The sequence below is a fragment of the Haliotis rubra genome, unplaced genomic scaffold (assembly GCF_003918875.1).
Source record: "Haliotis rubra isolate DU_JTF1 unplaced genomic scaffold, ASM391887v1 Scf35, whole genome shotgun sequence".
Lineage (NCBI taxonomy): Eukaryota > Metazoa > Mollusca > Gastropoda > Lepetellida > Haliotidae > Haliotis > Haliotis rubra.
The window spans coordinates 2734400-2756550 of NW_025767024.1; the positions used below are offsets into that span (position 1 = coordinate 2734400).

General features: G+C 36.5%; 1 protein-coding gene across 5 annotated transcripts in view; it reads right to left on the reverse strand.

Annotated features, from left to right (window-relative positions):
* LOC124285007 (homeobox protein Hox-D10-like) overlaps positions 1 to 22151 on the reverse strand; it is a 57514-nt gene that overhangs the window by 26251 nt on the left and 9112 nt on the right. For 2 of the 5 annotated variants that reach the window (XM_046721149.1, XM_046721151.1), the window contains exon 3: positions 5199 to 5706. In XM_046721149.1, the coding sequence (XP_046577105.1) occupies positions 5199 to 5691 (493 nt within the window). In that variant the 5' untranslated portion in view covers positions 5692 to 5706. Of the gene's footprint in view, positions 1 to 5198; positions 5707 to 5857; positions 6045 to 6203; positions 6369 to 22151 lie in introns of those variants that run through there. The other 3 variants (XM_046721148.1, XM_046721146.1, XM_046721150.1) reach the window with 3 other exon arrangements.

A 22151-nucleotide genomic window follows, 5' to 3' on the forward strand; every position in this document is an offset into this window, starting at 1 on the left:
ATCATTCCTTTGATCCACTGTTTTTCACAACCATTTGTTTTTTTCTGATACGTCTAAGGGTTAATAGGCAACACGGGTCGTTTTTCTCTGTCATATTTTTGATGGAGTTATCTACTTTTTTTGCATGTTTGGTGTTACGTCTGTTCGCCGAGGTGACAATCGTAATTCGTCTCATTTCATGAACTTACAACAATTTGGGATCTTAATTTATCATGGTTGCAAACATGATAACAACAAATGAACGAATGTCTCATTATTATATTGGTATTTGATACATTGTAGTTATGGATGTGATATATGGGTATCATTATCATGTTTGATTTGTAAACATTGCATATTTTTCGTGCAGAAAATATGAAAATTGATTCCTTCCTTCACAAATAATGTAAAATGTAAAGATGTGCTTGCTTTAATGATCAGTAGTCTTGTATATTTAAAGTTGGTTATTGGATTGTCTTTCTGTCCTTGTGACTCCAGTCATTCCACTGATGGTATTGCTAATTATCTCATTACATTCTGGGATTACAATTATAATTACAGACTGGATTTAACCTACGGGTCAACCCGCCTTCGTTACTTTATTCAATGAATTCAACGATTCAGGCCTTATCTGGTTTGAAATGTTTCAAGTTTGCGTCCAGACTATGGTATAAATGTATTCATTTGGTATCTCAAATTGGGCATTAATGGTGCAATGCTTCAACTAAATAATAGTTGTCAAAGTTAATTACACGAATAAACATTTTGTAATGGTTTAAAATTGTTGGTCTTATCTTGTTTATAATGAATACTAGTAACTAGGTTTAGAACATATTCTTCATTATTACCTTGCCGGGATGTTCTACAACAGTATACAGGTATCATAAAAGTCCGATAAAGAAAAGTGTGTTCAACTTGTTTAGTGAGCAAATACCGGTGTCAATGAAACATTGGTAATGTTTAGGTAAAGGCCTAAATTTCAAGACAAACAATAGAATTAGTACTTCCAAACTATGCGCCAGGCACGTATAGCTCAAAAGCAGTGAAGTTGTACGGGTTTCGTTAGTGTCGTAAACCGCTGAAATAAATTATGGAACAAAATTAACAATTTTGAAATCAAAGCTAAACGAAAGGCTTCATACGCCGGCCAATTTCTGGCGACGAGTGAGCTTATTACTTCATTCCCTTAATGAGCGAGGAGATTCGAATTAGTTGGGGATGTCCATGGCGTTTTAATCCAAACAGGGCCCTTCCGAGCTGGCTTAATCAGGAACGGGGACTGTTGTGAGCGAGGGGGGATTCCATTAGCGCTGGGGCTTTTGTTCTGGGTATGACAAGCCCATGGGCTTTGTTGTTCGACGTTGTCTTTTGTGCCATCTTCTCATAAATAACCGACATCTCATCGTGTGCTTATGTCTGTGTTGGCCTTCCTGTTAATGCCAGTAATATGCCGCCTTTGATATAGAAGTTATATGAATATCTTATTTTAGGCTGGGCAGTGGTAATAGGCTGTGTAATTGGGAATGAAGATGCACCTAAGACAACGTGTGAAAATAGATTTATGTAAGGTACGATTTTTGTACTTTCCAGGTGTGACGTATGATCGCATGTACTGTGATGTTGAAGGAAGATGTGTTTACAAAATGTTGCGTATGTTTCCGATGAGTTTGTAAAAAGACTAAATTGTCATTTTTGGTTCATGTGTGATAATTATGCAAAGTTTTTCCTAACAATATTAACTTGTGTGTTTTAATTAAGCGTAAACTGGTTTAGATGCAAAGAGAGCTTAATTCCACTGAAGTGAACTGAGGCTTAGAAATGCAATAAACACCCCCGTGAAATGTACACTACATTTGACGAGACTGTGTCTCTATCAGTGAAATGAACACGGCGAGATGTCAATAGCAATCCTGTTTACCTCAATTGGCCGAGATGTCCACCTAAAGTGCCAGCTCACTTACTAAGGACGCCATAATGAGCCCACTTCCCCGATAACTATTCATCATACTAATACATACGTGGTATTGGATTAGACTTGTCAATTTCATTATTGTGTTGTCAATAGCACAAGGGTGTAGACCTATCATCGCGAAGGATCTCGACAGGGCAAAATTGTCTCAATTGTGTTCGTGAAATACTTGTAATTTCCTTTCTGTTGAGAGACATGATTCGACGCTTTAAGCATGTTCCAATACAATCAATACGAAAACTAGTAGTTAGTTTCGTAAACCTTTGGATATATATCCCATTACTAGAATGAATTTAATATGTAATGATTTAGATACATAGTTTATGGAGATACAATTTTGTTCTATGATTGGTGTTGTAACTGAAAAACAAGAAATGTGCATGAAACGGGAACGGATAGTTACATTTACTATAATAATGGTATCGGCTGTCAGAAAACAAGTCAGATTCATATGTGATATGTAATATACACGGATAACACATGTCAATATGCCCGCGCATTCGTCAACTGAGGATATCTTATGTCACAAACATATCAGTCTTTGTTGTGAATTATCATAAAATAGGTGAGACACTTTTTATACCATACGTTTTGTGGAGGAAAAAGGCAACCCCATGCTCCAAAACACTAATTATTCGTCGATACATGCCCCATATACCAGCGGTCACCTATGTCGGTTATATCGAACACAGGTAAACATGTGTTTCGCAATTGAACATGCCTTCACGAAATAACCCTACCATGACACCATTTTGTAACATATTTAACATGAATGCTTTAACAACGATTGCACTGCTCAACTACATTTATTGAACGAAATCTATTTAGCCTTATTTGATTTGTGAGCATTAACACAGTGTCGAAACTATACGAAAAGCTAGTTTGAATTGGTTTTTACGTTTCCATTCCAACTTTCTCTATCTCATTTGCGTACATTTGCCTCTTGTTCCATTTCAAATACAATTGAGACATAAACAAATCAAAAGGGAAATTTTATTAACACAGTAATGACCCTGGCTTAAGTGAAAACGACAAGTTTACTCGGAAGGGCCATCGGTTTTGTCACTGAAATTGATTCATGTTGGCAAAATCCTCGTGATGTTTTCAACTTTCTGCATTTTTTCCTGTTTATCTTATTTCTCAGGGGAGTAAAAAATGACTTTTTTCTGACGAAATTCGACTCGACAAAATCCACACCAAAGGCACACTAATACAAACGTGAACGGAGAACTAAATTCCATTTCTTTGCTGTGAAACATTACTCCTTTTGGTACAATTACTCATTTCTGAATTCAACGTTTGGACGTTCACGAAGAAAAAGACATCTAGTAAACACTTATTAGATTTTTAAAAATCCCAAGTTACTCTAAAATGGCTACCTGAACAAGGGTATGTAAATCAATGTAATTTTATTGCATATTAATTCATACAGAAATGTAAGTGTCGGTAACCTAATGCCCTGTATTACGATAGTATATAATGAAATGAAAAATGCATGATCATGAATACATTATGAGTATCTTTCTTTCATAGGAATATTTTAAATATTAATATATCTCATCATTAAACCATATGTTTGTTATTATACATAATAATGGTGTTTTTCATAAGATAGGAAAACACGTGGTTACATTAGCAAACCTGCCGCACATTTATACGTGTGATCAATAATTTAATTGAACAGTTATAAAAACATCTGTAATTATTTGAAATTTGAAACTACATTAAACTCCTGGATTTCAATAGGTGTATTTTGAACTCATATTTAAACTATACGTTGAATTATCAATTTACTTCAACTCAAAAACATATATTTGATATTACATTGTACGAATTTTGGTACACATAAATAAACCCATTACAGCACTTCAGTTAATATTTTAAACAGACTTTTTACATCACGGTAATCACAATCATGAAATCGGTAAGATGTTTGAGTAAGAATTCTGCCCGTATTACTTACATAAAATAGACAACTGGTTTGCTGTAAGTAATCACTGTTTGCTTTCTATTTTACACCCAGTCATAAGTTATGATAGTTTGATTCCTTGTTATCATTAAACATGCTATGAAAGTGCCATAAATGTTGATGTGATGTGTCCTCATATTTAGGATTCTACTAAAATCCCATCAATAAAAAAACGACTTTAGAGGCGTTTAGTAGCCCGTGGATATAGACAGATAATAAATATGTTTAACTGTTAACGTTAACCCTCGAGTTTTGAAATCTACATCTCGACTGATGTATTACTTCTGAGTGCGATTCTAGATGTTTATCTGAAGGCAATCCTTAGTTACATAACTGCAGCATACCAGAGTTTTTGTTAAAGAAACAAGTTTTTACAGTTTGAAAAATGTGGTATTAATTTCCTGTTGTAACTAAGAGTTTAGAAATGTAATCAATAACTGAAATTGACACTGTGAAATACACCAACATGTCATATATCATATGTCATTTACTGTTCACTCATGAAGTTTATTGACATTAAATAACACCTCTTTTTTATAATAGACTCAATGAAAACTTTATGTGTCAATTTCATTCGAGTAAGGATATATGAAATGAGCTTGTCCTATGCCACATGTTTATATACAGGCAGACTGAAATTGACATTTTAATCATTCATGTAAGATCTCATTTACAAAATGTGAATGCACAACTATTATATTATTAAAAAATAGTATCAAGAGTTAGATGCTGTTTGCAAACGTACTTTGGATAATAATGCTTTTTTGCCTTTGTAATTGACATGATTTAGACTGAAATGTACATGGCCTGTTCAATCACTGTCCCTCAAGGCAGGTGAGATTGAAGGGACAGGTGGGAAACGATAAACGCACTCAAATAAAACTAATGATTCTTATGGGGTTCAGGTTATGACCATAGATCTCCCAGAAAAGAATGGCGTCCATTTCAAAATGTACACGGTTATACTTCTTTTGTATAGCTCGGTTTTAGCATTGTTAGGATTTGCTTTGACCTCAATCTGACTACAGATGCATTGACAATACTATAAACAATATGAACTACAATACGACAAGGATAATTGGGTGCTCATTCAAGTATTAACCGAGTGAAAAATTATACTAAAACTTTATTTCAAGTGTATGGTTAAGAGGGAAAATGTCCATTTTTTTCATATTCTGTGCTTAGGTATAACTTTTCCCATGTATCATTTATGGTTAATTAGAGCTGGCGTGACTTAATCTCAACTAACACAAAGAACGATATAGTTCTGTATATGCCTACCTTGAACTGAGGAATCGGACTGCCCGCTAGGACAGCTTAGAGGATCCCGGCCGGGTAAAGGGGGAAGGCCCGGCGTCATTTCGGGGTAGAAACCCCCGTTTGTATAGCTGGGCGGGTGGCCCGGTTGATAAACATCGCCGTATAATGGGGCATAGTTTCTCATGGGGAGCGAGTTCATAGATCCAAGAGATGATATCTGCATCTGACGACAATTGTTCAGATAATCTTGACTGGAGAAGGAATTGTACGGTCCTTTGGCACTGTTCATTGAAAAAGATGCTCCTAGCTGGTAGGTCGACATAGCGCAAGAATTATGAGCAAGAGCGGCGTCGTTGGAGTAATTTCCCCATCCGTTTTGGCCCGACACGGTAAGAGCTGATCGCGGTACAGAGTCTTGTGTCCCGGGGCTTGTGGGGAGGATCCCACTCGAAGTCACACTCGAGGGGTAAAACGACAGCCCCGAGTGCGCCAGGATGTTATTGGCTGGCTCCATCCTAGTTCATTCCACCTGCAATCGACAACATATTACGACATTTTTAGTCACGGTGCAAACAGTCGAAATCGCGCTGAAACTGACATGAAGTGCGCAATGTACAACTGAAATAGACATGCTACACGTCATCTGTGTCAAGGCGGAATGAAGGAACTTGTTTAATTACCATTAATCACATTCATTATGCACAAAGGTCATAACCGTGATGTAAGATACTCAAAACAGTGTCCCATAATATACATGGAAGCAAACTGGTTTAGTTTTGACATTTTAAGATGCCGATCAAGTCATTTATAACGCATTTCATACAATAAATAATATCACAGAACCGCAAATCAAAACTAAAACGATGTTAATTTGTAAGCAACTAATTATCCTTTATCACTGGAGAGCTCCCAGCAAAGGCCTCCCCAGTCGTCTCCCTTACATTGAAACTGACATGATAGAAACAGACATCCCAAATAAGAAATTGACAATAATATGCAACCTACAACATGAAATGAACATCATACCTACTCTGTATCGGTCTCGTACCGAAAGCTGAAGATAGCATTGGAAAACACGTGCTGTATATATCCTATTATACGATGAACATTCAGAACGACAGACTCTTTATATCACCAAAGCAACTATAGGACGGAGAGCTGTGCTATCTCATATGCATTAGACGGCGAGTACCATGTGACGTCAAGTAGCCAATGAAACGCGGTGTCTATTTCAATAGCAGTGTAGGAGCGCTCACCGATTTCCTGTAAACAACATCAGCCGCGATTAAAAAGCAGTAGAACTCACAGGCATTTGTGAAAGAATAATCGAACTAGGGGAATCTAAAAGAGCTTATGAACGAAACAAAATTTCCTATTAAAATAGCGCACTTGAGAGAGAATAGACCTGCAGTACGTGCCGAATCGTGCGAGCCAGCTAATTAAACAACCGGGTCGGTAGTGGAGCTCTAAGCCAATGAAATTGCATACTGAGTTGTCACGATGTGACTCCCGACACTGAGCTTATTTCGCTTTCTAGGGTACCGAGAGGAAAGCACAGGTCATAGACTTAAGTACAAGCATGTGATCCGTGATCGCTTGAATAAAATTACGGTATAAACATCAACATTTGATGTCTGAATGGCAAACATTCGTTGAAACTGATAACTGGTTCATTAATGACTGGCGCACTACCGTAACCCTAAGTGTTTGAAATACTCCAGAGAGACGATACACAGCTCGGGGCACATAACTATGGGGTAAAAAATAGTGAAAAAGCCACATTAAATTTCATTTGATGTCATTTCACATTTTCCTATGAAAGAGAAAAGCTTAATAGATATCTCATAGTGGGGCATTTAACCCTAAAAAATTCCAAAAGAAAGGCATTTCTTGTTTGGCGGAGGGGCGATCCCTCGGCCATGCGTTGGCTTATTTTATTGGCTCGCGACTACAAGTTATCTCCGCATTTACTGCATATAAACGGCTAACAATTCACTCACTGGTTCAAGTTTTATTTTATTCGCTCAACACCTATTGTGGGCTGTGTGCAATTTATACCCTACTAACTATTTAATAAGATAGGACATTTGTCTAAAATATCACTTCACTGGGTTTTTATCATTCGTTTATATTCGGAAATTTGTAACGAGCCAGTGACGGACTGTGAAATATGCTAGATCGTGAATTTTACCCTACCGTTGCAGAAGCAAATCAAGGCGGAATGCATGTCAAATGACATTTTTGATTGTGTGTTTTTTATTTGTGTGTGTGAAAGGAACTATAACCCAGTTCATCAGTTTGAGTAGAAGCCCATCAGGTGTTGTGGGTCTTTGTACTTGTTCGTCAACCATGTTGATCTGTTCATGTGTATCAAGAAAAACAAGTATTTTATCAACAAGACGAAAATATTGATTCCGACGCAAATATGAAAAGTATTAACTTTACATTAAGCGATCTTCTGAACAGATGATGATAAAACGTACACCCCAATCTGCATCTCAACCACCCAAAAAGTAAACATGTCTTCTAAAAAACAAGTTAAATTTATGTTGAAGGCATCATATTACTGTCAGATCAAAGGTCCAAACTTTACAGCCAACCACGAATATTTGAATGCAGCAACAACCAAGAAATGATATCAGGTTTCAAATCGATTGACAAGGATGTGCTGGTCTGAACAAAATACCAATACAATAATAGTATAAATTTAACATTTGACAACGAATATTTAAATACACAAGTCAAACATTATTGTTACGAAATCTGAAACCCATTGTTATATTTTCATCACTATGTTTAATTGATTCGTATGTTACACTCACGTGCAATAAACATGTCAAATCAACCTTGTTTATATGATATCACATGCGCCCGTTCATCACTATAAACGCTTATATCATTCACGACCCGTTAGAAAAATAGGATTCATTTGTCATTGCTATGTATTCAATGATTCATTGCTATGTATTCAATGGTGATTTAGTTCCGTATCTTTTGTTTCATTTATAAAACAAACATTTGTTCTTGAATTTAAAAACAAACTATTCGATCGTTTTAACAGCAATGCATTTGATATGAAAATATCACATAATGTAGATTTTTCCACTAACTGTTGGAATACATAAACTGAATTTAATTAATATTTGTTTAGTTAAACGTAAATAATCATAGGTTATGAAGATAAAGTATCATAAATTATGAGTAGACCAAGAAGGTCGCGTATTGTTGAAAGTAAATACCATAATCACTCGTAAATCTTTATAACGTCGTTTACAAGGCCTGGTCTTGTCTCAAGGAGCATAAACTGTACATTACATTTCACAATTCGTGCAATATCATAAATTTTGAAATCGCGCCCTCTGTTGTTAGACGACCAAAGGGAGCTAACTCCGTGTTATCAACGATGAATATCATAAATAACATGAAAGTGGCGTCTTTTTTGTTGTTATAGTTGATATAGAACCGAAGTGTTGTTAATGTTACGGTTTTAGACATTTAAAAGAAAAAGCGAAATCAGCATCGATTGTGAGGTTATATCAATTATTAAATACATTGACAGCTCGCTCATATTGACAAAAGAGTGCTCGTTTCAAAACAAAACAAATAGATTGCAGAATGATTTATCACAAGGCTCCTAAGTTCATTTGTGTCAGTAGAGAGTATGGCGCGAAAACGTTAACTTGCCATCGATGGTAATCGAGGGTCAGTACAGCGACATATTTCCATCAAAGATACGCATCTTGTTCAATTTAGTATAATGTTTATGAGAATTAGGAATAAATCCGCTGAATTATTACGAGGGTCAAGATACTTTCTTGTCACAGATGTTTTCGAAACAAGACTTATCGTTTCATTTTTCTCAAACCATATTTTGTCGAAAAATCACAGATAAAACTGTGAACACAGACACAACAAAATTCGCTGATGAACTTATCCAAGGGGTTTTCAATGGTCAAAGAAGGCAACGTTGTCCTAAATATGGACCGTGTCTATCCAAATCCATCGATTAATTTTGCGCATCGGTCATAAATCAAATCTACGAGGCTGCAAAATATGTTAACTGCAACAGAAATCATTGCCGAGAAAAAATCGAAAATCTACACGATGTATCATTTCATTAAACAAAGCCAATGATGTCTCACAAAACACAGAATATTTTATTATACAGTTACGAGATATTTTATTGTCTTTGAAGTAACAAATATATACACTAATGATGACGATTATTACCTTCGTGGCCAACCTAAGAAACGAAGCCATTAAATACTAAAATATAAATCTCAGCAGTCGATGCGAATTATACAAATAATAAGTTTAAATGACGTTGAAGAAATAAACTTTGACCCAAAATATTATCACGTGACAATATGAAAGGGATGAGATGTCACTCCGAAGAATGATGTAGTAGCACACGAGCCCAGAAAATGAAACACGGGATTCTTCAACAGTACTTTAAAATATCGTTATAATTTTCTTTACGCTAATTGGCACTGTAACCAAACTGCTCTCGGACTCATTACATATAATTAGAGAAACTAATTATAATGTACGAACGGATGGGCACCACAGTGTATCATATATGCCTCGTTTATAGGATGTCCAAGAATACAGAACTATTTATATAACGGTTAACCCGTCATGAACGATGTCAAAATCAGCCGGGTATGTATGTAAAACCATGTACACATGTAAAAGAAACTCTCGGCATCACTCATTGAGGTGGTTTTGATAACGGGAGATTTAAATACGCGGTTTCAATAGAATTAAAAGTTAATGCTAAACATGCGCTGTGAGTTTGAAGGTGACTGCTCAATTTCCTAAACATCAGGAATCTTTGAAACGTTTCATACCAAAACCCGTATTTTATGTTTACATCATACACATTGGAACATAATTGTACTAATAATTTTCAAAATTCATTAGATTTGTATGCTTTATATTGTTAAAGAGAATTCTTTAATACCGCTTAACAATTAAACGAGTTTGGTATTTTATCGCCGAAAAAGATCTGTCATTTATTAAGGATCATAGAAGTATATAGTTGACAATTGTAACTTTTTAAACAAGACAGTAAAAGGTGAATATGATGGGACACGTAAGTACCTCAAAGCCCAGAGTACTAACCTGATATATATGTATATTGATTGTAGACCATTTGTATTCTACCAGAGATCACTGTATAGCGGCAATAGACATCGCATCACGGTTGTCACACGTATAAAATAACAATGAAATGAAACGTTATGGCCATAAACTACATGTAATTGACAATAGTAAAGTGTCAATCATATTATATCACGTGACATTCATGTCGCGCTACTCTACAGGACTGGCGTATCCTGAGGGGAAAACACTGATGAAATGAACATACTCTAACTTGTAATTTAGTCTACGAGGCATTTATGGTCAGTGGTTTGATATATACGTACTTAATCACTAAGTACCCTTACAGATTTTGTCCATTTGCATTGTTCTGCTATAGAAATCGCTATCTTTAACCAGTAAGGGACCTAACGCTGGGCAAATTGTCATTCAATTAACCCATCCGTGATTAGGGAGTCGTTGAATTATGACAACAGGCAACAGGCGCGGGGACAGATATGTACAAATGACCTAAAGATTACACAGGACGCGCCGGGAACTTGAAAATGCGATACATGTAATTTTCAGATATTTGAATAAAGTTGCGCAAATGATTACGGTCCGGACCAAACTTGGCGCTTTCAAACTCAACCCGTACGTATGATGTTTAGTTGAAATTTGATCTTTGTTTCAAAGAGAGCCTTTGCTTGTTGTAATAAAAGAATTTTCTCACATGTCAACAGAACAGAAAATAATGAGAAGGTTACATTTCAAAACGTTCGAAAATTTTAAATCTTGAACGAAAGGTTAGTGCGTGAAATTAGAAATGTCATGAAGTTGCCAGGCGGGGATAAATATGTGGTAACTCGAATTTGCATATTTTATTACTATCATCAATATCACCCTTAATTACCGGGTGTTCTTATTCAGATATCATCAGACCAAATTTGTTAAACTTTGCTTGTCTGTCGAGACATCAGAATACATAAACACAGAGCTAATCCAAGTCAAATTATGATGCAAAGTCGTTTAATTAACCTCTTTTTTTTAATTTTCATCGCCGAAATTGGTCAGTAGCAGCTGTAGAAATGAGGGCACTAAAGTGACTTCTTAAGATTTTTTTATGTGCGATTGTAATATTAAAGTTCAATGGTGAATATCAAATGCAGCGCAAGTATTTCAATATCTCTGCTTGTTGGGCAATATAGCATAAAAAAGAAGACAGGTGAACCTTTCTTTCTACTTATCACACGAAATCCGGCATTTGTATGCTCCGCGGAATATTTTCGTGAAAGAAATAGTTTCTATGTACAAGATATTTCTTTTTTATTCCAGTCTTTTTTAACCTGAATACATTTTTGATTAAGTGGAAGATGCGTGTCTTCACAATACGCTCTTCATTGTATTATATTTAATGCATATATGAATATAAACTGACGATTAAGATGTACAGACTGCTAAAACATAGATATTTCTATGTCTAACAAATTATATCGATGCGGCCCATACTATATTTTGAAAAATTCGACAAATAACACGCGATTAGGAATTCCCAGTTGACAATGGCATTGATATTGAAATATCATTGTTGACAATATTCGAAATTCTTAATCTTACTTGACGTGGAGCATTAAATTGTAACACAAAAGGTAAAAAAGCATCTTCCAAAATGCAATTGAAGTGCAACGGAACTAGCCCCGATTTGTTTTCTGGAGAGCGAAGAGCGTTCAAAGGGCGGTAAATCTACCCAGCGAATACTGCTCGCCACACACATAGAGTAACACGCGAGTGTGCCGCTATATCAACATGGCTCTTTCAATACAGAAGTCATTAGCGGGTAAAGATATACCAGATTTCGTCTCCATATGACCCGTGCCGGATTTTGATGTCGACAAGTCTTTGTGCCCGAAATTGTGATTTAGGAGTAGGAATTTCAAAGAAAATTCTCTAAGTTGCTGTATCGCGGTCAGTTGCCCTGTCAAAACAAACGCTCGAATCTTAAGTGCATTGACGCGAAGTTAAATTGTTGGAACCCCCATGTAGAACACTGCGCAAGCAAATGTTGTTTAAAAAATCAATTTTAGATGAGTTGTCATCTCAAATCAACCTAAATGACAAATTTGTAATGTACAATTTCATTTCATTAGGTTAATTTCCTTAATGCATATACCTAGCCCATGAATAACTTATGTGCCTATAGTATAATAAAAGAATGTTTTTAATGTGTCACTTACACAAGTTTTCTGTGCTTGTCAGTGTAATTTAGAAACTGTAATCGGTCCACTGCACTGAACGAAATAAAAACGGTAAAAGACACAATAATACTCGTAAAATCAATACCTACATTTTACTCCATTTGCATAATAAATCAGGAGTTATCCTATATACTTGGTACGGAATGCACCCAAATGCCTGATCTTAACGGTTATCGAAAACTATCGATATACACATGCGACTACAACATCATATACATCCGTCATTAACATTCATAAAATATAACTTGCCACAAATGTCACCGACAAATCAAGAAGACTTATATAGTCATAAAACAATGACAGAATAACACTTACCTCAACGAAAATATAAGCAATTTTAAAGGTAAATCCAATTATATTCAGCGGCCAAGACTAGGCCTAAACGTGCTCAGTGGCCGAAGGAGGGCCTAGAAGCAAAATGCGTAACAGCCAACTCTACTCTTCTCATAAATGAGCCCAAATGGGTTGGCGTTTCTTGACGGCTCTTTTGATCTCCTATGACGGTCGCGAGAGAATGGTGTTTCACCGTTTCGCTTATAAGCGGCGTCAACTGATTTGCTAGAATATAAACCTTGTTCCTTATTCGCCGTAATATCGAGATTGAAGCCAACTTTGTCTTATCATTACGGTAGAATTTTTCTGTCAATATCATCGTTCCGCCTAATTTTGTCTGAAATTGCTATTCTTTATTAGACAGTCGCTTCCTGCTAAAGCCAGCAGAGAAGGGACCATAGCGAAAGAAAGGACTATTCCAAATTTAATGTGGCCATTTCATCAGACCAAGACATAGGTCTTCCTTGTGTAAGGTGGACCGTCTTTCTCTTTGTGAAATAGCCATATTTCGTCATAAAATCATCAAAATATCCTTCGTCGTCCTCAAAGGCGAAAGAACAAACTGTCTTCGTTTGGAAAAGTACGGACAGATTTTAATTGTCTCTTACCATTATTCCTTTGAACATTAGAGACAGAGTTTTATGTAGGTTTTCCCATTAAATCAAGTCTTCAAACGAAGTCTCAAGTCCCTATTCGGAGGAACTTCACAACTTTTACCGACTTCTTTGTCCCTTTAGTACAGAAATGGAAGATTTATGAATTTCGATGATTAGATTCTCAGAATAGTGGGTACGAAAGCTTTTAGATTAAAGTTAAACTATAATTAAATTGTTATTAAAACTTAACGCCGGTAAGTTTTGGGGGAGAGGGGTTTTAAGTAATTGACACTTAAAAGTTCCTCATTAAACCATGCAAGCAATAGTCATCTAGTGTTATGAGTAACTTTAATGAAATTGACATATGCTGAAATGAGTGATTGACAAATGACATTAACTGACATTCTGTATCCAAACCCAGAAATACTTTGATTTATGTCAGCCAAAAAGTAACATTGCCTTTGGAACTATTACTTGTTTCGGATAGAAAACTATTTCAAATGAAATTTCATTTATTAATGTTGGAATTGATTCATATTCAAAAAGACATTTTAAAACTGATTAATGTAATTAAGCTTACAAATATTACGTCATTTCCAAACATCAAGTTCTTATCAATGTTCATATTCGCGAACCGAATTTTCAGAAACCCTATACTTGAAATTTACAAATGTCATTATTGAGAAGTGGCCATTACTTCATCCCATTGGCCTTGTCAATTTCAAACGAAGTCAAACATGAATGAATGTTAAAACACTTCCTTTCATCATTTCATAGTAAAACGTCCTCTCTGTCCTTTCATTTCAGCTCTCGTTGGACACACACTTTCACTCAGCTATTTAGCATTTTGTCATTTAGTTTTTAAGCAAATATAAATCTGAAGAATATAAACGGAATATTTGAAACATGAGCATCATAATATTGATTATTTGTGAAGAATATCTCTACTTTTGTCAATTTCAAAGGGATGGGAACCAATTCCTATGACAATGTGCTCTGAAAAGTTCATCTTCGCAGCTTTTATGAGGCCCTAACGCCATAAAGTTCCGCAAAATGTCCCCATCGTTTCGTATTCAGTTAAATGGTACTTTAAGGAAAGCTGGTTTATTAAGGATACTGAAGCAAAATACGGAATCCTTAAAACTGCTGTAATTCTAGGCCTCGGTATTCCTTAAGTCTACTAAATAATAGGCCATATTTTTTCAGTAAATCACACCGCGTCTCCACAAAGGCAGTACTAATCGCTAAATCTTAAGCAGTACCCGCCCATCAGTAATATATGATTAAGTCCTACAGAGATAGTGTTCATATTTGTAAAATTAGATATGAGAGCTCAGTGATGGGACTGATAGTACAAACGACAGTAGCCATGGTTGAAAAGTCTATTTAGGGAAACGGTACCAGTGAGATTTGTATGAATTTTCCATTTTTGTGTGTACGTTTTGCATATATTAATGTAACTATTCGTTCATTTTGTATATTAATTATTCGTAGTGTCATGATTCAGTAATATTGTAACTCCCTCTGACGCCAATCAATTCATCAACAAACGTGAAATAAGCAGACCGTACTTCTATGATATGATTTATACGACTGTTGTAATATACAAAACGATCATTATCAGATAAACTTGATAAATTTGCATATTCATAACTCATAAATATGCATTGCTTATCCAGTAGGCCAACATGTGAGGAGATTCTTCGGTTGAGATGTTGGTCATGTATTTACATCAGGAAAACATTACATTTCAATACAATATCTGTAATCGACAAGTAGAGAAACATAGCTACTTTGTACTTCCGGAAATGTAAATAGCAAATCTCTACTTCCGTATATGCAATTGACAACCCATGTTTATTTCATTAATATTGTTTGTCTATGGGGTATAGCTAATACCCTAAGCGTTGTAATAACACTTTGACCTCTCTCTCTCTCTCCACAGCACAGAGGGAGACGAGTTTACGACTGACCAACGTCCAGCATTACTCAAGCCATTCCGGTCAGACTGACTGCCGAGTGATATACAACCCACATACCCCCTGTAGACTGCAATCAAACCCGCTAGCTTGCCTGTCCGACCGATAGAGATCTTTATTGACAAGGACTACTGGGAAACTAGTGGCGAAACACTGTGATATGTAGCCAATATAATGCTCCACTGACAGGGAATGTGGGGCATAAGTTACTAGAAACATCGGCTTCATCTTGATAACATTTTATATATGTACTGTTAAAAAATATAAACCACGTGAAGCAAAATTTAAATCATTCTAGTGTGAACACAATAGTTCACATACAAATCATGACAGATAATGATTTTCTTTGCTTGCTTTAGTCGGGTGTTATATTTCATCATGTGTTTTATTCAAATTTACCATAATAGTGAAAATTGATTTCGACAGATAGTCAATATTTCGGTCACAAGTTGCGAAAATTAAGATCTCCGTCATATCATAAAATACGACCAGTATTGACTCAACCTCTCGCGAAATTGGTCCCTTTTGTTATGAAGTGATTGTCTTGGGACACGGTTTGTTAAAATCACCTCAAAAGTACTACGTATATGCTGGACTGAATTGATATACATATATCTACGTAGGATATGTATAAAACGTTATTCGATCAACCCGTTGTCCCGAATCCGTTATCTCGAAATAGTGTGTTCTTCGAATTAAGATTCAGGATCAGCATTCTAAAACATAACAAATCCCATGGTAAACTTTTGGTTATCTGAAGGACCTCCTTAGCTCACCCCACTTAGATATATCAACAAATCTGTCTTAGACTGTATTCAATGTCTTTGTAAGGCTGCTTGTTTGTTCCAATTTCCCATTTGTCGTCTATTATTCCAACTTTGTCCATATGACCACTAGCCCTAGCGAGATAGTCTCTTGACTTAGGATGACTTATGAACGCTCCTCATCTTCTACGGTTACTATATCACATATACACACAAACCGTCAACACATATCATACTGTATGACAATAATTCAAACAAACAGCTTGATGTGTATGACAACATTACCGGTAGTGTTTTCAGACTGGTTGACTTATCGCACAGATACGCCAGACAGCTATGCGGTTTATGTTAAGATTAAAGCCACACGCAATATGAAAGCTGGACGCTGCAAGTACATTAGTAAATTCCATCAAGAATATGACGTTTACATAACAGAGAGACAAATGAGGCCACACAAGAAACGTGGGCTGCTTGCTTTGCAGACAAAATGTGGGAAATGACCTGATCATATAGCACATTTATGACTTAAGAGTCATGGTAAAACATGACAATTATTAACGCTAGGCTGGTTTGTTCGCGACCAGGTATAGCGAGGGAGTCGGCACACCATACTCAAATACCAAACTACCCTAATAAATTGACAGTAAGTCAGGTTTCACAGTTATGAGCCTTGGTTTTAGACTGGTATAAAACGACTATGAACTATGGTATAAATTGGCCATTGCAAGCGATTCATTGTGTCGAATATGAGAATTTTATTGTCTTTCAACGCTTGTGAAAAATACTTGGAAGAACATGAAAATTGCGACGTATATCTTATGGGCGAAACGCACGGTTAAAACGTGTCCTATATAATCCAAGCGGTATTCTTCTTCCAACCTACCGTGGGTTAGGAGATGTACTGAAGGCTTCGGAAGTTGGAGCCCAAGCAGATGGTTAACATTCTGGGGAATATTTGGAGCACATTGAAGGACTTCTTACAACGTGAATGTTTATTTGGATACAAATTCTTTACGAGGGCAATGCTTCTGGGTGTTTTATCTGTCTGGTCAGCAGGCGAGGAACCCAGTCGATAATTGTTGGAGACTGATTTAAGGTAAGGACAAACAGAACACATGCCATCCAAAGTCATTCCAAAGACTGATAATGTTTGCTTTCTTGTATATCATCAATATGATATCTTCCGCTTTGAACTGGAGTATCTAGTAGACAATGATAAACTCCCTGTCCTTGGGAATAGACTCAGGTTTACACAATGTTTCGGGTATAATGTTTCTTCTTTGACTGTAATCGTGTGTGCATGCAGATATCATACTGCACATGTTTAGACCCTTTTTCAAATCCATATCAGTTATTTAAGGTTAATTAACAACTGCAACCGCCACCTTCCATTGTCGCTTCAGTTGCCCCGCAGCGGTTGGTGCCGTTAGGGCAAGATGTGCTTGCCCATTCTACGAACGCCTGCTCTTCGAACACATATGGTTAATAGTAAGCCCTAAAATCTCAACGTGGATCGATGCTCTCAATATCGCTCACTCGATTGTCTGGCCCCGACCGTTTTTTACAGGCCGGTTTCACTGGTTTGAATTTTGCTAAGTGGGTCGTTAAACAATATTAACACGAGCCGAATATATACTGTTTGACGATTCCTTGCTCTGTCCTTTTCCGATTGACCAGTTTTCTAAATTGAGCATTTTCTTGACCAGCAATTTGTTACAGAAGAACATATTTCTTCTACAACTGGGCATGCTATCGTTCTATGTCGTAAGAAACACCGTTTCAACCCTGGGGTGAGCACGCAAATAAGCAGTTCTCCCAATAAACACGTTTTTACACACATGCCATGTAACGTCTTATTTCGTTCCAAACGAGCATGATATTTATTCTTGATCAATTTAAACAACTGATCGATGAAAAACGAAAGGTACAGAAACCTATAAGCTCAAGCTGTTGGTTACATTTATCAGTGCAATGGCCTAATTCAATCACGAACATCAGTGATTGAATTGACAACGTCATTCAATACGCTGCGCACGTGTTTCAAATAAAAACAAATACATGATACGGGACCCTTAATCTTTTTTCAAAGATACCACCGCCATGTATTCACAGGGGAGATCTTGATTACAATATAGAATGTTTCTCTCTGGATTTTTCTTTCTTAAAGTTCTGTTGAATTTTATAGACCTTTTCTTCTTTAATGAAAAGTTTCCCGCCCAGTAATTTAAACAACAATGAACCTCGTGGCGGTCAATCTGTCCAAAATTGCGGTCCAGTATGCAGCGGCCAATGGGATAGCCATTAGTTGAATAGCGATACAATTGCTGTTATATGTATCCATGGTCATTTACAACTCCAATTGTACTCCACCAATTAGGGTCAATGACATGTACCAGCGGGGTGTACAAGAAGCCTCGTGGGGTAATTGGTCACTCTAATGTGGTCAGTTTAGGGTCCTCAGGTGCGGCTGGACAATGGTCAAGACGTAGACCATAAAATAATTTTTCAAAGAAGTTTATGCTACCTATAAGACGCCGCCTAATAATTAAGGTATCCGTGAGGTATCGCTATCTCAATTAGGGTGAGCTATTCAGAGGTGTGGGGTATTCATTGGACAATATTACTCCGCTGTGACATAGCGTTAAGCTTACAGATTACGCAAATGATACGACATTTGTAGTGGACAGTCCTTTGATGTTTCGGACATAAACATTTTACCTGACCTTCGATGGCTTAAATTGGAGGGGCAGTTTGGACATATGGTTGAATAACCGTTGCGCTATAGTGGACATGACAATGCACTTCAACAATACTTTATTAGAGGTTAACTTTTGTTGAAGTTCAAAGGATCACATGGTGCCTTGTACATTTGAGGCCGTGTCAGGATCTAACTAACATGAATCTTACTCTGGGTCAAGCCACCTGGGAAATTGGAACAATGATATCTTAGTCAAACTAATTTGTTAATATGTTTTTGTTTCAACAATGAGCAAACTGTATAGCTTAATTACCTGAACGACTTTCGATACAGCATTGAAACCTTTGTTCACATTGAAACATCATTTGTTTAATTTTGACATAATCGAAGTAATTTACAAAGTATGTCCACACAACAAAGGTTGATACTGCAGACTCCTAGGTTCATCATCACGTGCACTCCATGATCCTATCACTTTCCATCAACAGTAGTTACATCTGAAACGCTTTGATACATTGAATATTTTTGTATGAGGTGATCTTTTGTTTACTTATATTTTTAATGTACGTATCATTGTAAAATGTACATCGATATGCATTACCCTTATACACAAAAAATACTTTTAAAACATTTTTAACTCTTTTAATATCGTAATTAAGTGATAAAACAGACATTACGGCTATCGATTTTATCTATTATTCACTACCTAGGCTGAAACAAAATAGCAGAAGATACTAGAAGTTTATGCTTGTAAGCTGGATGGTTTTTTTAAATATATTTGTGAGAAAAAAACTGCAGTTGTGTCATGTTAACGATATGAACATCTGGTTGTGTGTGATCAGATTCAATTAGCATTATTATATCATTTCATTAAGACAATAATTTGCATCTGGTGTAAATCAACTGTCACTTTCTTTTATTATATGCAAAGGGGAGATTTGTTGCTACGGCCACGCATTAAACCCTGTGTCCAGTTGAGGCGATCCGACAGACCAGTGTGACCGGCTCGCTGGTGCTATATTGCATGTCCAGTGGTGTCTATCTGGTCATTTCATCACGCCATGTCCACTCCGACACGCATCAAGCTCGGTCAAGCATATTGGTGACCGTTCGATAAGTCTACCTACAACAAGGCCCACGAACATCAAAGGGGCCGCTCTGTAAGGTGAGGGAAATGTTCGCCCTCGGCCGGAAAAGCACCGAACGACCCATAACGTCAGCAAATCGTGCTTTTGAAATCTGTTTGGGGCTATGAACATTTGAATAAACGCTCCCGTTTTGCGCTTTCTTGGAACACAGAGATAGAAGTACGGCTAAGCTGTCGCGTCTGAAAAGGTATGAGGTAGCACAATACGTGTGCGTTACTGTCATGGCCGTTTGGGTTTTTACTATTGAGACACACATTCAACGAGCCCAAAGTAACCGTCGAGTCAACCTATGATGCTGATTAACTCCCTTGGATTGGGGCTTCTATAGCCAGAATGGCTTTTTGATTCCAATTGAACTTGTCTATAGAAGAACGAGGGGGTGAAGAGGGGAAGAAACGATCACAAGACTGTCCAACTGGGTACTCTTGACTGTCATAGAATATACATACAAAACGGTTGTATCGCCTTACAATCATTCAACAAGTCTTTCTCTATCGATGTGCTACGGCGTGAATCTTTTGAAAGGACCTTTGTTGGAAAATGTTACTATGGAAAACTTCAAAGTGGACAAGCTGCGTACTCAATGGTAAATTGAATACGCAGGATAAAGTCGCGTTTGTTGACATTTGTCATGCTTAAAGACATCAAAGATATTCGATATTCCGCTAATGTTACCAAACCACGAATCTGAGCCCTTTTGAAAACCGTCACTAATGGCGGTGAATAAACGACAACTGTACATTTCATGATTGAGTGACAAGTACATATTAAGGATAGACTTGGGCGTGTTATTATAGACCTACGTTGGGCTATGTGTACTCTAATGGCGATGTATACTTGAAATCACCATGAGACAGTGTTAAAGAATAGATCATATGACAGCCCTACGTGGTTGATTTGACCTTGGTGACATTAAGGCTGGGCTTATAATGCTTAACTCGTTACAAAACAGTCCCAATTACCTGAGTGTTTATGATAAGCATGTATTTGTTTCATTTAACAATTCTTGGTTTGTTTTATGCTAAATGTATTAATGAGTACGTTTCATATGTACTTGTCCTCGCTGTTAAAGTACAGAAGAGATCATATTTTATATGACCTTGAGATAGATTACTTTAAACATGTAAAGTTAAGCTACTAGCTGATTAGTCATAGACGCCTTACGATTCATTGTGTCGTGTAAATATTGGACAGTTGATTCATTAAAACAATATTTATCAATTATTCTGTCAAAACCACGTTCTATATATGCAAAGCATTCCAGGTTAACTGACAAATCAAAATACAAAAAGCCATCGCTTACATATTTCTAATTATGTCTATTCAATATAACTTAAATTACAAATTGTTTGTTTCATTATATTTACAAAAATAACAACTCCCGGTGTGCTTGCCTTTCTGTTTTGTCAGTTAGACACTGCAAAGACATTCTGGTATTGAAATACAACTAACAGGTGTTTGCCTTTTTTGCTAAAGACATAGATCTTAAGTTTTACAATGCGCTTCAAACCGTGTTAGTTTCTACCCTTGTGTGGTGAAACTCGACTCGATCGTGATGGTTTTTGTGTGAGAACACTATCATAGCCACAATCTCACAGAGGCGCTTTGTCTCCGATTCCAACAAGGGGAGTCCAAATTCACCTTGTTTTACAGCCGGCTGCCTTCCAACTGACAAACACAACCGTCTCCATGTTACGTTTAACCCCTGTGCAATCCTCCCAGTTATGTTGTACGGCACTCATAGACAACACCGAAGTGTTTTGGCGCTATGTTAGCGCTAATGCTGCTTTTTAAAAATCAATTTCAATTCTCGTAAGGCCATGTATTCATGGCGACCAATGTTGACGTTGTTTTGAAGTTCCTATCGTCGCCCACGTCGCCGTTGTTTGCACTACCGTAATATATTGAATGTTTATTGCCTAATACATAAGATGAAATCACATTAAACACAATACATAATATGAAAGTTTCTATGACACAGATTAATTGGTTCAGTTTCTGTAATGACTTCTATTTTGTATAATGTGTTTATAATGTATTATTACCACTATTACCAATTTATACAACAATATTATTTAAAAAAATATTTACGTCAATGTTTAAATGATATACTGATTTT